General features: G+C 45.0%; 2 protein-coding genes and 1 non-coding gene across 3 annotated transcripts; 2 read left to right on the top strand and 1 right to left on the bottom strand.

Moving 5' to 3' along the window:
- On the top strand, positions 3964-8496 carry LOC8060400 (AT-hook motif nuclear-localized protein 9). Its single transcript, XM_002454765.2, has 5 exons — positions 3964-5202; positions 6016-6083; positions 7043-7174; positions 7602-7763; positions 7965-8496. The coding sequence occupies exons 1-5, from the start codon at positions 4596-4598 to the stop codon at positions 8199-8201; spliced, it is 1206 nt and encodes a 401-aa protein (XP_002454810.1). The 5' UTR covers positions 3964-4595; the 3' UTR covers positions 8202-8496.
- TRNAC-GCA lies at positions 9882-9953 on the top strand. The gene has a single exon. It is a non-coding gene; the product is annotated as a tRNA-Cys (tRNA).
- LOC8055338 (cytokinin hydroxylase) lies at positions 12130-14233 on the bottom strand. The gene is made up of 2 exons (XM_002453031.2): positions 13552-14233; positions 12130-13405 (listed from the first exon to the last, which is right to left on the bottom strand). The coding sequence occupies exons 1-2, from the start codon at positions 14098-14100 to the stop codon at positions 12287-12289; spliced, it is 1668 nt and encodes a 555-aa protein (XP_002453076.2). The 5' UTR covers positions 14101-14233; the 3' UTR covers positions 12130-12286.

Below are 16068 nucleotides of genomic sequence, written 5' to 3'. Positions count from 1 at the left end.
ACAAGTGATGCATGCTCTTTTGTCACCAGTTTCCCTGAACGTTTTCAGATTGCGAAGCTTCTTGTTCTTGTGCACTAACCCCTCCGTCCGATGAGTCTATGAATATGTATGATGCATAATAAGTACGTATCATACCTTTTCACAATAAATATATATATAATTGATAAATATTTTTATAAGCTAAGTTAAAATTAAGCAAGTTTAAATTAATTTAAACCTAAAAATGGTATTTTTTTTAAAAAAACGGAGAAAGTAGTAACATGCTCCTTATACTAACCATCATATGAGGAAATACTATGCTGCTATTTTGGTATGCCTGGAATCACACTTGCATTTTGTCCTTTTGCTGGTGTAGTAGCAGTTGTTTAATCTCCTTGTAACAAAAAGAAGGCAAATCTCCTCTCCTCGGACGTAGTGACGATGTGTCGAAAGCAGCCTGGCACATGGTCAGCTTGAGGCCATTGGAACCTACGTAGCTGGGTGCGAGTACGTGATGCTCATGTCACCACTTTGTTGCCTGCCTTTGGACTCGTTCTTACCAGATAAAAACAATCTCAGGCCTTGTTTAGATGCGAATTTTTTTGGATTTCGCAACTATAGCATTTTCGTTTGTTTGTGGTAAATATTATCCAATTATAGACTAACTATGATCAAAAGATTTGTCTCGTGATTTACAGACAAACTGTGTAATTAGTTTTTGTTTTTGTCTATATTTAATGTTTCATACATGTGTCGCAAGATTCGATGTGACGTGGAATCTTGAAAACTTTTTGGTTTTCAGGGTGAACTAAACAAGGCCTCACACGGAGGAAATCAGGAAACATAAAACCCAATAAGGCCTTGTTTAGTTTAAAAAAAATTAAGATTCTCCATCATATCGAATCTTGCAGCATATTCATGGAGCATTAAATATAGATAAAAACAAAAACTAATTGTACAGTTTGACTGCAAATCACAAGATGAATCTTTTGAGCTTAGTTAGTTCATAATTGGATAATATTTATCAAATAAAAATGAAATTGCTATAGTACTAAAAACTCAAAATTTTGGAAACTGAACAAGGCCTAAACATCTGTTTGGAACGCAAAACTGAATTTATAAAAAAATAAAATGAAATTTTGAAGAAAAAATTCGGAATTTTACAGAACCAACACGGAAAAAAAATCATGTTCCAACAAGGTACGGCCGTTTGTCATTTCAGAGAAACCGTTTCTGAAGAAACACACACAGTTGGGGGTATGGCCGCCTTTGGTGTTGCTGAATTTTTGTGTTCCATGCGTATCAACAGCGCTCTCTCTCTCTCTCTCCGTTGAAAATTGAAATGCGTTCTTTTGGACAAATAAATATCTTGTACTAATGATCCTCTTGAACAAGTGATAACAAATATCTCTTTTTTGATGGCAATAGCTTTGCTCAGCTATATGTGGGGTGGCTTCACAGCGCAGTTATTATTACTGTCATCCTATCCTACGCGTATCCTCAGCAAGCGATGTGTCTTTGTCCCCGTACCCCGGTCAAGGCTAGGATCCTTTGTCACAGCTATCCCGTGCCACTCTGTTTGCACTCGTGTTAATAAAAAAACTGTTGGTTAATCCGATTATAAAATCCTGACACATTGTTGGTTAATTCAGTTAACATAGATGATGAAAGAAAGGTACAGGGACTGCATTTTATTTTATTTTTTATTGTTTGAGATGACAAAACACACTAAGTAGATTATGTCTTTTTATATATTTTTTGCACGAAAAAGAACCTTATCAGAGTGTGCATTTTGAACATAATGTGTTTTGCATGAACCTGTATATTTATTCAATAAAGTCACGTGAAGTTTTTGAATAAACATTTTATTATCAGTATTATTTTAGGATAATCTTTTTTAAGATTATTTTAGGGTAATTTTAAATGTTCGCTCAATCTCAATGAAATCGTTGGGAGTGTTCGCTTCTAATTAAGCGACAGTTCTATCTACTGTTGCACGTGCTGTTGTTGAGGTGACAACCGTTGGTTGAATGGTTGTGTGGCTAGAACTCATTGCCAAAATGTCAACATGTTCGGTTAGAGGTAATTGGAAGGAGGAAACGAGAATTTGGATATATATATATATATATATATATATATATATATATATATATATATATAAGTTTTAAAATACTTTGTTTCTTTTGGAATATGGGTTTAGATAGCAACAACCAATCACTTACCATTAAAGGTATTTTTTAGTTGCCAATATATATCCAAGGGTTCATGTAAAGTGTTATCATGAGTAATGCTTTAATCTCCTAAGCCAAAGTTTAAACTTGACCATCAAAAAATAGAAATGTTATTTAGACTAAGTCGTATGAGCAAACTCTTGTTTTTCTAGTGGTATACATCACCTAACCTTTTCTCTCTGTTTTTTCTTTATTTTCTCCAAGTGTGGCTCCTTGTATGATAGGCGTATCAAATGCATGGTCATTCCTCGTTAACACCATATACGTACTATGGGAGCCTCAACTCTAATTCTCCCGTTTCCATCTAACAAGAACCTCAACGCCAACGCTCTACAACGTCATCACATACAAAGCTCTAACATCATTGTGTCATACCGTTGAGGACGAACTTGTGCGAGGCGTGAGTCAAAGAGGAAGAACTTGACGTCGAGGATGCCTAGTGCAATTGGGTTGAGTCGATGTTAACAAGTTTAAACTTAGCACCAACACCTCCACCTAAGATGGCATATGCTATCGCACCATAAGAAATATGAACACCATCTGCAGCAACATCTGGTTGCACTTTGCCTCCTCATGGATCCTCATCACTTGTGACATGACAAAAGATTAATAGAAGAATGAGATCGTAAGAAGGAACATATAGCGGAAACACAAAAAAATGAATAAATGAGAACATTGAATTAGAATAAGAAGGGAGAGTTCACTGGGATTTCATAGCCATAGTCCTCCCCCATGGAAAGTTATATAGGTCATGGCATGCATCTTGAAAATTTTGGTCCAAAGATGCCTGCAGTTTGAGAAGTGGCAGGTAGAGGACATTATTAGTTTAATTGTAGACTCATAACAGGTCAAACCAGAAGTAGTGGGGCAAAGGAGATCATGGCCACATGTGAATTTAGATGCAAAGGCGGGGGAAGAGGTGTGGGTGTGCTCTGCCATACGCGATAACAACTTACAACTTTTTTGCTTGGTGTTAGTATGGATTTAGCAACCGATTACTTAGGGAACCACGCCTATGCATTAAGAAGGAGGTAATTATCAAATAAAAATTGGCAATCCTTAGCCTTTCTTGGTCACGGTATCGAAGGACTATCAACGTAAACTCATATATTAAGGTGCGATGTATCCTTAAAACCATTAACGGAGCCAGAAGCTTTTAGGAGCCCGAGTAATTTTTATTATACAAAAATATTTAGCTAGAAATTTATAGGAAATCAGGGATCTACTTTGATATAAAGAAAGTTTTCTTTTGAACATTGGCGACAAGACCGGCCGACCGCCTAGGGTGGCCGAGCGGTGGCTCTGCCAGTGCTTAAAAGATATTGTCTTTTATTTAATATAATACCCTCATACTTTTATAGACATTAGTAATCAAAGTAAAAAGAAGTAGGAAAATATTGTAATTGATGAAAGTAGCCTTAAATGTCCAATAGATATAGAGTAGAAACCTAAGATTACCTTAAAATCTCGATGACAATCTTAGAGTGATAAAATCACCTTGTACCGATCATGACATGTTATTTGAACCTTCAATTCAACACTTTCATGATCACCACTACACTCAACTCACATACAGAGTCACAATAGCTTGTTCGTTTGAGCTTATCGACTGAATCTGTTAATCATTCATTAGTGTTTTTTTCATCCAACAAATTAGCCAACAGTAGTTTATACCATAGCTTATTAACCAAACGGGCTGAGTATGAGTAGCAATGTGCCATTCACAGAAAATCCTTCTCCCTCCTCCCGCTGTTTCTCTCTCCTCGCACACATACAGCATACATGCTCGCTCTTCCTCCTCTTGGGTCCGTCCCCTCCCCTTGCTCTGAGTCTGATCCCTCGCTCCTTCCGTCAGCCCCCCATCTCTAGGGTTTTAGCGCCCCATTTCCGCATCGCCATTCCCGATCGGATCGCCCCCTTCTCATCCGCCGCCGAGCAGATCCCGGCGCGAGCCACCCAACCCTCCGGCGCCGCCACCCTTCGTCTCAGAGGGTCGGTCTCCACCGAAAGCCTCGCCACAAATCCCCTCCGTTTCTCGCTCCGGCCATTTGTTGCAAAGATTGTGTTTTTTCCCCTCATCCATGCCTCGCGTTCCATTCCATCCGTCTCCACAAATCCCACCGCTTTCTTGAGATCTCTCGTTCCTCGATCTGATCTCGCCTCGTCCCGCCACCACAAGCAACTGCGGTTTTGTGCGAGAGTTCCTTGGGGGAGGGCAAGATCCTCAGAGTTAGAGATTCTTGCGTCCATTTGCTCGCTCCAATACCTTTCGGGAGCATCTGATCTCCAACAGTGAGACAAAGTAGCCACCTTTGTGCCGTTCCTTGCAACTAGGCTTGCCCCCGCCTGCGCATCGGTGGGTGGCGGCGCTGCCCATTCCTATGAATGGACGGGAGGGAGTCCACGGTGACGTCGGGGCCCAACTTCTCCTCGTTCTACGCGCAGCACCGGGGCATCGGGGCGCCGGGTGTCCCCGGCCACTCGTCGGGGCTCCACGGCCCGCCGCCTGGTGGGTACAGGCAGCATCTTGATGCTGTCTCTGCGGGGTACGCATTCCAGACCCCGCATGTTGGGGGTCCCCACATTGGGCAGGGGTACCACCATGTCGAGGCCTCACATCATGTGGCGCAGCACAGTGCCGGTGGCGGCTCCAGCTCCGGCGGCGGTGGTATGGACATTGGCATGGGTGTGGCCGTGAGCGCAGATGTTAAGGGGGATCAGGGGAGTGGGCCTGGCCAGGATGAGCAGGTGAAGAAGAAGCGGGGTAGGCCAAGGAAGTATAAGCCTGATGGGGCGGTGACTCTCGGGTTATCACCCTCTTCGTCATCGACGCCTCACTCGTCCAGCCCGGGGATGGGAACCATGGTTTGCACTCCAGGTTCTGGATTTGGGTCGGGGGCATCAGGGGGTTCAGGTTCAGGTGCGCCATCAGAGAAACGTGGCAGGGGGCGGCCACCTGGCTCTGGAAAGATGCAACAGTTGGCTTCGCTTGGTGAGCTTCCATGGCCTTGTAATTTCACTTACATACCCTATGCATTATAATAATTGATTCATATGGCTTATATGTACTTTATTTGTGAAACTGAATGAAATGTGCTAGGCAATTAATGGTACGTTTCAATCTCTGTAACGTATAACTTTTCGCATGATCGCATTGCTTCTTGGGTATGTATATGCTCTGACTTTGGCCGCCTATTGAGTTATGTTGGACCTTCCTTGAATGATGAATCCAGACACATTGCATATTGTTGTATTAAGATGAAAGCTGGACTTAGCTTATATGTTCTATCTAGCAACTGGATCAACTCTGATTAATGTGTTCTGTCGCACCTGTGCTTTTGGTTTGTTTCATACGTTACATCAACTGCCTGTCTTCCGCACCCCATGATTGGTAGGCCGTTATTCATCTATTGCCTTCTGGAAGATATAACTGTAATCATGATACAATCCCCTCGTGTTCTGTTTTGTTTACGTATCTGTTGCGCGACCTACTCGGGATTTTATTCTGAATTTGAGTAGGTCCTGACATGTCGTTTAGGCACCCTTTTTTGTCGTTTTTTCTAAATTGAGATCATGAATTCAATGATCTTGAATTGATAACATATTTTATATTGTCCGCTGGCTCTGTTATGTCAAGCAAGCAGTTGACCTCTTTTACTACCTTGTCTCTTCCCAAAAGAAAAAGAAAGAAGTGGACCCTTTTCCTAAGTAGCTTTTTTGTTCTTTTGCGTTCTTTTTTTTTGTTATGCATCAACTGCTGATTTTGTATCTTTGTCGTCTGATGAAATTCAATTGTCTTGTTTAGGAAAGTGGTTTCTTGGCTCTGTTGGAACAGGTTTTACTCCTCATGTGATTATTATTCAACCAGGAGAGGTAAGTTTCAATGAACACTAGCTGATGATTAATTTCCAAAAGGGTCGCTTTCACCCATTTTTGATTTATGCATGATTGCTATGTGGGAGTGGGGCATCTTGTTTGCGTAGTGGCATAAGTGATGGGTGGTGATGGTTTGTATCTGATGCTGCCAATTACCTTCAAATTGTATCTGGTTTACCCAAATATCCAGTGTGCATATCCAATTAATTTTCTGTTGTAACATAGGGAATCTGTTAGAAGCGGTATCTGAATAGACAATGCCAGATGAATCTGGAGGTAGTGTAGCAAACTCTTCTTTGGTGGTCAATTCTATTTGTTGTTTTCAACTCACGGGTGACATTTAGTGGCTTCTATATTACTGCCACACATTAGGTTACTGCCATTTTGTTAGCTATCAAATGAGGAATTTATCATTGATATTGAAGGAGGTTGGGATGGTTGCAGCTGATTTATTGTCATTGTTACATCATGTCAACTAATTTCTCTAGATAATTGGACCTGCTGACGATGCATCATTAGTATTCTGCCTTCTGAAGCTGCTTGATGTGACATTTACAATTTCACTTCATGGTCTTAATCTGTATTATTGTGGAAATCATACACCTAATGTCATATATCCAATAAAATCCTCTATTCTCGGAAACAATGCACCTATGGTTTTCTTTTAAAAGTGGAAAACAGTTTTGTGCCTACAAGGTCCTGGCCTAGGCTCGTTCATTGAACCTTGGTTAAAGCACAGCTCAACTTTGTGGGTTATCTACTTGAGAATAATCTTTTTCTTATTGATCTACGTTTCTATTTACTAGAGAATAACCTTGGGACTAAACTACTAAAATGCTTTGTTATTTTTGTTGTATTTATGTTGCTATCTGGTTGGCGGTTGCTATAGTGGCAATTGTTAACTCTGGTAAATACCAACCATGAGGGTTCTGATTATAGCTTTCCTGTCTGCGCAGGACGTTGCTGCCAGAATAATGGCCTTCTCACAACAAGGCCCAAGGGCAGTGTGCATCATTTCAGCAACTGGAGCTGTTTCAACAGCAACCCTTCACCAGGATTCAGACTCTGGGGGTGTGGTTACATACGAGGTATGTCACGATTGGTTATCATTTGCGTAAAAACTACTGCTTGCATGTGTTCTGTTCTTCTCTTGTTGCATTTTTTTGAACGAGGCTCTTGTTGCATATTTGAATATATAAATGTTTCCCACTGCAAATTAAACAAAAGGTTTCCTGGTAGAATTTGCCTGGATAGTTGGATTGCTTGCATGTTACAGCTGAAGTATTGCTATCAAAGGGGGGGAATAAATCATAAAAGGAGTCATTTGTTTGCATACTTTCTCTTAATTAGCTAAGTATGCTGAGAACGTCTGCTTTGAGTCCAAGGTTGTTGTTATCCTTGTTTTAGGTTGCAGTACATGCCATACTTTTTTTTTCATGGAACTGTTCATCTGTACTTCAATTATATTGTTCTCATTTAGTTTTGTACCCTCATGCTTTATTGTTGATTTGGCAGGGTCGATTTGAGATCTTGTGCCTTTCTGGGTCGTACTTGGTGCTAGATGATGGTGGCACACGGACCCGAAGTGGAGGGCTTTGCATAGCTTTGTGTGGTCCTGACCACAGGGTTATTGGTGGGAGTGTAGGTGGAGTCCTGACAGCAGCTGGAACAGTTCAGGTGAGTGTGATAGAAGATAGATCAACTGACTTTTTGTGAAGTAGTATTATATGAATATGCTGTCAGTATTATAATTTTGCTGTCATATGGTTTGTTTGCTGTGTCATGTGCATAAAGAGAAGGGACCATGGCCACCGTTCATGGACCACCTGTTGTGGTTGGGTTGTTTCTTACGCACTCACTGGTTTTGCATTGTTGCAGGTGATAGTGGGGAGCTTCATGTACGGAGGTTCGAAGAAGAACAAGGCGAAAGCTGAGGCGGACATCGAGCCCGAGGAGGCGAACGCCGGTGACGAAGAGGTGGCCCCTGCGATGGCACTCGCGGACCACAGCAGCATGGCCCCTCCTCCTGAGATGAGCGGCGGGTGGGCATCGGGCATGATGAGGCAGATAGACTCGAGAACTCCCAACATCGATATCAACTCGATCCGCGAGTAGTAGGGAAGTGGTGGTTGCATCTGGTTGGTCGGGTTGGGTGGATAAGGCTCCTTGACATGGAACGAAGTGGAATCCTCCTCCTTGGACACACAGCATGCATGTACTAACAACTCTGTTGTAGGCGTTGCTGTGGTTTAGGAAACTCTGAACTCCGAGTATATCGTATATGGTATTATTGTGATGTGATGTTGTACTTGGGATGTTGTTGTATGAGATAATGGGAGATGCTTTGCCACCTAACGATGGTGTTATGTTAAATATATAGTATGTGGTATATGCTACTATTGGAAGAAAAGAGACGCCGGGTGAAATGAATGGGTACTTACTGATTGAGTCGGTACTGGAATTCTTGGAGGCGAATGGATGGGTCATTGTAAGTCGATTTATTGCCTGTGTCCGAAAAAGGATGTCACTCTTGGTCTAGATTGGTTCAAACTTTGTGAAGTTTGATAGAATGAAGTTTATAGAAAATATTGTTAGCATTTACGAGTCTATATAGATAGATGTACTGTGATATGTGAAAAGTATATTGCATGGTTAATTGAACGATATTTATTTTCTATCATTTTTTTTCTAATGTAGATAGATTTAGTCAAACATTAAAATGTGTTTGGTACTGTTTATGAGAACTGCATGAGTACGTATCAGTTGAATCTTGAGGGTCGGACGGACGGTCCGAACTTTCGACTCGAAAAAAAAAAAGGCAATGTATTGGCTTGGCAGTGGATTGGATTTGATCTTGACATTTTTGTGTTTGTGTGTGTATAAAGTCTGTAAAGGAGAAGCAACGACCAAAGAAGCTAGGTCTCGTGGGCAAATGTTGTGCATGGTTGGTCAAATGAAAAAGTTGTTTTAGAAATTAAGTAAAAAAGGTGAATGAGTATTGCATTGGCTTGGCAGGATTGGAAACATGGGATTGGATTAGATCTAACGCGCGTGTGTGTGAAGTCTGTATGTAAAGTTGAAGCGACGACCGTAGCAAAGAAGGTTTGGTTTGATACGCACGCACGTAGTAGAAGTGTGCATATATATGGTTGGTCAAATAAAATGAAATCAAAATTCAGAAAACTGAATGAGGAGGAGGTCTCTTGTCGTGCACGAGCTAAAGGGCATGCAAAGAAAAGGATACCGTCCGGGAGAAAAGGCTAAGCTAGCTACTGACCGGCCGGCCAAGGCCAACGCGTTTGTTCACTCATTAGTCATAATTAGGCCTGACTAATAATTAACCAAAGGTTGAACCGAATCGAATCAGAGAATTTCAAAGTCTGAAACGAAGGAGGGAGGGACAGTCAGACGAGACGTTGCGTTGCTGGAAATGCAGGATGTCAGCTTTGGTGGCAGTCAACGTTGTTAGCCCAGTCAGTTCAGCTCTAACGGGGATAACAGGAGGAGAGTGATATATATTCGTATCCTGCAACTGCAAGAGGACGATCGACGACGACACTACGTACTGTTTCCATGCACGTCGTCGGTCTGCCAATGCAAAGAGGAAGACCCCTGTGTGTGTGTTGCTTGCTTGTTCATCAGTCATGAGATGTGACGATGCTGAATTGCTTGCTTGCTGGTATGGAATGGATAGCCAGGCACCCAACGCCGGCACTCATCGGTCAGCGCAAGCAGAATCGATGTATGCGACGACGCTTTTTTTAAAAAGTCATCAATCGGTGTATGGACATTAATGGGTCCATAGCTCAGTGGTAGAGCAATTGACTGCAGATCAATAGGTCTCCGGTTCGAACCCGGATGGGCCCTACAGGCTTCTTACAGTTATTTTTTTAACCCTCATCGCTTCTTCCATCCACTGCTGGCTTCTTTCATCTACTGCTGGCTGCAAATTAATTTTAAACAAGTTATTTATTTTGAGGGCGATGTTTACATAAGTTTCAGCTTTTTGTCACCCTCATCGCTTCTTCATCCACTGCTGGCTGCAAATTAATTTTAAACAAGTTATTTATTTTGAGGACGATGTTTATATATATATATATATGTTATAATACAATTTATTTATTTTGAGGATGATGTTTACATAAGTTATAATACAATTTGTTTATTTGAGATTATTTGTCGAATCTGCTATTTAGTAGTATTTTTCTTTTCTTAATACATACTATTAGTTGGTCGCATGGAAGCTAGCATGCACAGCGCGCGCGAGAAGAAGCGCACGAGGTTTTGAAACACAAGTTTGACCCGGCCGGGCGCCGGCACCACGACGAGCAGTTAGCTAGCTGAAGAAAACGACCACGGCAGGCTCCATCATACAGTATCTTAATTTTTTACATTGACTGCCCCTGATCCTGCCACTGCCAGCCCGGCCAGTACGTTACGTTTTTTTGATTGATCATCATCGATCCATCGCGCCGTCCGATCCGAACCACCCATGGCCACCATATATAAGAGCATCTCCAATGGTTTGTCAAATTGCATTTGTCAAATCTTGTGTTTTGGCAAGTGGCTAAAACAAATGGCAAGTGAAATAATCTTGTATCTCCAATGGTTTGTCATTTGGACTTGGTAAAATAGAAAAGAAGGCCCACATCCTCCAACCGTTCAACTGTCGTGACTCTCGTGGCCGCCGTGCGTCGCTGCTTCATCGCGGCGATCTCCATCTGCTGGCCACCGTTGTCATTAAACGGAGGCCGCGCGGACGACGACGAAGGACGGCCGCGCGTACGACGACGGATGGAGGCCGCGCGGACGAGGGACGGAGAACAGCCACGCAGACGACGATAGATGGAGGCCGCGCAGACGATGACGGACGATGGCCGCACGTATGATGATGGATGGAGACCGCGCGGACGACGACGGACGGAGACCGCACGGACGACGACAGAGGACGGCCGCGCGGACGACGGAGGCAAGAGGACGGGGCGGCAATGACCACCACAGATAGCAACTCTAGATAGCAACTCCTCAAATTTGCGCGTGAAGCGCCTCTGGATAGCAACTCCTCAAAATTTGGCAAGTCCTTTAGCAAACCATTGGAGAATCAAATTTGTAGTTTTTGCCAAATAAACAAGGATAGCAAGTGCAAATGACAAACCATTGGAGATGCTCTGGTTGGAGCTGGACCTGGAACAAATTACAAAAGATTATGTGCATGCTTAATTAATTTGTTTACACATGCATGCTGGCGCATCAAGCTGCCTATGTATATCTACTAGCTGCTGGTAACACGTACGTACGGAGAGATTTGATCAACTCAATATAAGCATGCATGCGTCGCATCTGTCGTTGTTGGTCGTTCAATCTACTAACTTGTACCACACGCTAAGCTGTATGTATATATGTCCCACAGCCCACAGACTGATGCCAACTTTCCATGCATGCATATGGAAATGGAATTGTGAACCGGCCAGTCGTAGCTGCTGGCTGTGACTGGCATCGATGACAATTTCATACATTGAACTGAATGCATGCATGGAAGTCATGCCAGCACGTTCAGCAGGCCAGCCGGCACAAGGAGCTAGCTAGGAACGCCTCTCATTATACTAGCAATAAGATCATGAGATGGCTTAATTAATATATATGCTTAATAATGATATGGTACCGTTTTCACCCTTTTGTTTTGGAGAAAACACCACTCTCAATATTTCTTTCTCTTTTTTTTTTGAGGGGAAAAAAAGCCAATGCCACCATGTATTTATAAACAGACCGAGGATCAAATAAATAAAGTGTAGTAATTAATATTGTCTCTGAAAGTACATACGGCATATATATTTGCGGGATCCGCTTTGTACGTACTGCGACTACAACTAGTAGTAGCGATACAAAACAAGCATCCTTTTTTATAGGAGCTTTAACTAGCAGCTGCATATATACGCGGTGCCTATTGTATAATTAATATAAATCATTCCAGCACTAGTGTGACCTCTCTGCCTATATACATAATATATATATATATATATATATATATATATATATATATATATATATATAAACATACTCCTATGTAAGTAATTCTCTATATCTGTTTATCTCTGTATACTAAGTGGAGTGGAGCACAACTTAGTACGCCAGCTATATAATTAGTTAATCAAATTATTAAGTCGACATGATAGATGTGATGACCAGATAGAGCTAGCTAGCTAGGCCGACGATGACGTGGCAGCAGCAGCAGCAGCAGCAACCACCTGATCTAGTGGTGTGAGGTGGAGCTGGATGCCATTGGATGGCCTGAGCGAGAGCATGATCTTGGGCGCGTGCCTGTACTGGGGCGCCACGGACAGTCGGAAGCGGCGCAGCAGCATGGCCAGCACGACGCGGTACTCCATGGCCGTGAGGTTTCGCCCCACGCAGATGCGGCCGCCGAATCCGAAGGGGAGGAAGCCCATGCGGTGGCGGCACCCGCCCTGCACGGGGTCCCTGCCGAACCGCTCCGGCCTGAACTCGTGCGCGTCGTCGCCCCACAGCTCCACGTCGTGGTGCATGGCCACCACGTCCACCCACATGTTGGTGCCGCGCGGGATGACGGCGGCGGCGGCGGCGGATTTTTTGCGGCCTTCCGCCGCCGTCACGTCCTCCAGCGCCTGCCGCTGCACGTTGGGCGACGGCGGGTAGAGGCGCAGCACCTCGCTCATCACCCACCCCATCTTGGTGAGGCGACCAAGCGCGGCGGCGTCGAGATGGTCGCCGTCGCCGAGCTCGCGGATCACCTCCTCCCGCAGCGCGTCCTGCCAGTCCGGGTGCGCCGCGAGCATGAGCAGCGTCCACGACAGCGCCAGCGCCGTCGTCTCGTGCCCGCCGAAGAAGAAGGTCTTGCACTCGTCCACCAGCTCCCGCGTCGTCAGCAGCCGCTTGTTGTTGGCCGTGGCCGCCGTGCCGGCAAGCAGCAGCGACAGCAGGTCCTTGCCGCCGGCTGCTCGGCGGCTGCGGCGGCGCGCGTCGATGATCTCCATGAGCAGGGCGTCGATCTCCCGGCCCAGGCGCCAGGCTTCGTAGGTCTTGCGCACGTGCAGCAGGCGCGCCAGCGGCACCCCGACCAGGCGGTTGGACTGGAACAGCATCGCCTGCATGGCCTGCAGCTTGAGGAACACCCGCGCGCCGGCCTCGTCGTCCGCCACCCCGAAGCTCGCCTTGGCGATGATCTCGGCGGCGTTGCGGACCACGCCACGCTCCACGTCCACCACGCCGCCGCCGGACGCCACCGCGGCGCTCCACTCGGCGACCATCTTGGATGTGGTCTCTTGCATCAGCCCGATCATGTCCTGTACGTACCAGTGGCAGTGGCAGTGAGTGCATGCATGCATGGATCGGATCGGAGATCGATGGAGCACGTACGTACGTACGTACATGGCTAGCTAGCACTAGCAGAAGAAGAAGACAAATTAAAATGGTTGTCGGTACGACGTACGTTGAGGTTTGTGGCGGAGAAGGCCGGCGCGATGATGTGGCGGTGGCGTGCCCACTCGTCGCCCTCGGCCATGACGAGGCCGCGGCCGAACATGGGCATGCGGTCGCGGCGGAACACGTCGGGCTTCCCCCACCGCTTGCCCAGCGCGCCGGCGGTGGCGGCCTTGAGGAACTCCGGGTCGGCCACGTACAGGAACGGCTCCGTGCCGAGCCAGTACACGAAGACCTTGCCGAAGGACTCGCGCCAGCGGGAGAAGTAGGGGAACACGGCGGCGTGGATGTCGCTGGAGACGGCGGAGGACGGCGGCTTGTTGCTGGCGCTGGCGCTGGCGCTGGCGGCGGCGGAGGCCTGCAGCGTGGCCGTGATCTCAGGGAGGTTGCCGAACGGGAAAGACGGGCGGGGACCGTCGAAGCCCGCACCACGGAGGCGGCGCCTTGCCGCGGCCGGCGACAGCCACGCCGCGTAGATGAAGGCGCACAGCAGCAGGACCGCCGCCGCCGCCACCATCGCCATGGCGCCACCCGTTGCCGCCGCCGCTACGGCGTCCATTCAGTTTTTTTTTTTTTATATATATATATACTAATGTGCTTGATTTTGCTTGCTGCAAAGACGATATGATATATGTTGGCGTATGTATATATGCAAAGATGGTGATCGATGAGGGAAGGATCGGAGGTCGTTTGCTGCTGGTGCTGCTGCTAGTAGTAGTAGTAGTAGCTGGTGTTGCTTGGTGGTGCAGTGCATGGCGCTGGGGGTTTATATAGGCATCCAGCTGGAGGGCCGGAGACTACTCTAGGTAGAGCGAGGGACGGAGGTCGGAGAAGCTAGCTAGCTAGCTAGGAAGGAATGAGATGATGGAGATGGGTGCATGGTGCGGCGGTCGTCTCGTCCGTGTGGGCCTGTTTGACCGATCTCGAGCGAGCGAGAGCAACCAACTGCTGGCCTGGTCAGACTGCAACTCGTAGCGACGCGCGGCACGGCGCAGGACGCGGCTCGGCTCCGCTCCGCTCCGTTCCGTGCATGGACAGCTAGCCAGCTAGCTCCCTCAATGGAAGCAAAACATTACTCGTACTAACTAAAGGGCCCATGCACGACCGGTCAAAATCAAATCATCACCCTAGCTACCTCGTCGCCATCAACAGAATCAACATGATCTGCTGCTGCTGGCCGAAATGCTGCATCGTCTCCGCCCTGTTTCAGACTGACTCACTTTCTTCATCTCTTATGTTACCTACGTACTATTACTACTGATGATTAGTCTGATGGTACTTGTATATTTATTAATTAATGATAAAGCTAACCTTCGATTTTATACATACAAAACCGAAAAGTAAAGGGCGCCGTGTGCAAAAGCCGGCCTTTACAGTTAACACATAGTCAAAAAGGCGAGGATATATTATATATGTAGTACAGCATAAATAAAGGATTATTATATTTGCCGCGCGCCTGCTGTGTACAGTACTTACAATTAGTTAAGCACCAAGCTGGGCACGGATGCATAGGTAGTAGTGGGCCCAAAAAGCAAATGTTGTGAGAAGAAAGAAGAAAGAGAATGTGTTTTAGAGACAAGTAGGAGACAACTTATTGTATAACTTGGCTCTAATTATTTGGCTTATAGCCAAGCACTTGGCTCTATTATTGACCTTGCTCTAAGAGCCAAGCTATCATCTCTCTCCTCTCTTCTATCCTCCACATCAGCATTAGCCTGGCTTTAAGCCCATTATTGTACTTGCTCATAGCTTTTCTTTTTTCTTTATACTTGTGCTCAATTACCGTACACGTGTCCTAGAAAAAAAGAGTGTAACTGTCTAGTACACTGAGGCCGTGCCTTGATTAGTTCAAAAAAAAATTTACAAAATTTTTCAGATTTCTCGTCATATCGAATCTTTGGACACATGCATGGAGTATTAAATATAGATGAAAATAAAAACTAATTGCATAGTTTGGTCGGAATTGACGAGACGAATCTTTTGAGCCTAGTTAGTCCTTGATTGGACAATATTTGTCAAATATAAACGAAAGTGCTACAGTTTTTAGGTTCAGACCCAGCTTGTAACTTCACCTATATTTGTAATTATTTTCAGATAAAAAAAATTAAAAATAAACAACAACCCTTTAACCTTATATTGTAATATTGTTGCACAACTTACAGTTGCATAAATAATCCAACACGCACACGTACCAACAAATGCACCCTGCTATGTATATATCGACATTTTTTTCCTCACGGAAAATGAAAACAGCCTCCCATGCAAGCATAGTAAAGGCAACGCCAGGCAAGGATCACATTTCTAAGCATTCAAATTAAAAGTCGCTAGTAACTACTTTTTCTTCTACTTTTTTTTTGTTATATTAGATCTAGCTAGCCAAATAGCTAACTGTTGTAAACGCCCTAATAATAAGTTGTCTAGCTAGCGTGCGTACTAGTGGGCAAGTCGCTCTACTTTTCATCCATGTCGAGATATAAGTCAACTTCTTGGCACGCCCCCAATTAATTTGCATTGTTACCTGTTATCG

This window comes from Sorghum bicolor, chromosome 4 (assembly GCF_000003195.3).
Source record: "Sorghum bicolor cultivar BTx623 chromosome 4, Sorghum_bicolor_NCBIv3, whole genome shotgun sequence".
In the NCBI taxonomy this organism is placed as follows: Eukaryota; Viridiplantae; Streptophyta; class Magnoliopsida; order Poales; family Poaceae; genus Sorghum; species Sorghum bicolor.
This window is presented reverse-complemented; position numbering and strand designations above follow the sequence as displayed.

Coding starts and splice junctions, on each gene's coding strand:
- LOC8060400 (XM_002454765.2), top strand. CDS start 4,596: ATGGACGGGAGGGAGTCCACGGTGACGTCGGGGCCCAACTTCTCCTCG. Junction 6,084..7,042: donor TTATTATTCAACCAGGAGAG/GTAAGTTTCAAT, acceptor CTGTCTGCGCAG/GACGTTGCTGCCAGAATAAT. Junction 7,175..7,601: donor GGGGTGTGGTTACATACGAG/GTATGTCACGAT, acceptor TTGATTTGGCAG/GGTCGATTTGAGATCTTGTG.
- LOC8055338 (XM_002453031.2), bottom strand. CDS start 14,100: ATGGACGCCGTAGCGGCGGCGGCAACGGGTGGCGCCATGGCGATGGTG. Junction 13,406..13,551: donor TCTCCGCCACAAACCTCAAC/GTACGTCGTACC, acceptor TGGTACGTACAG/GACATGATCGGGCTGATGCA.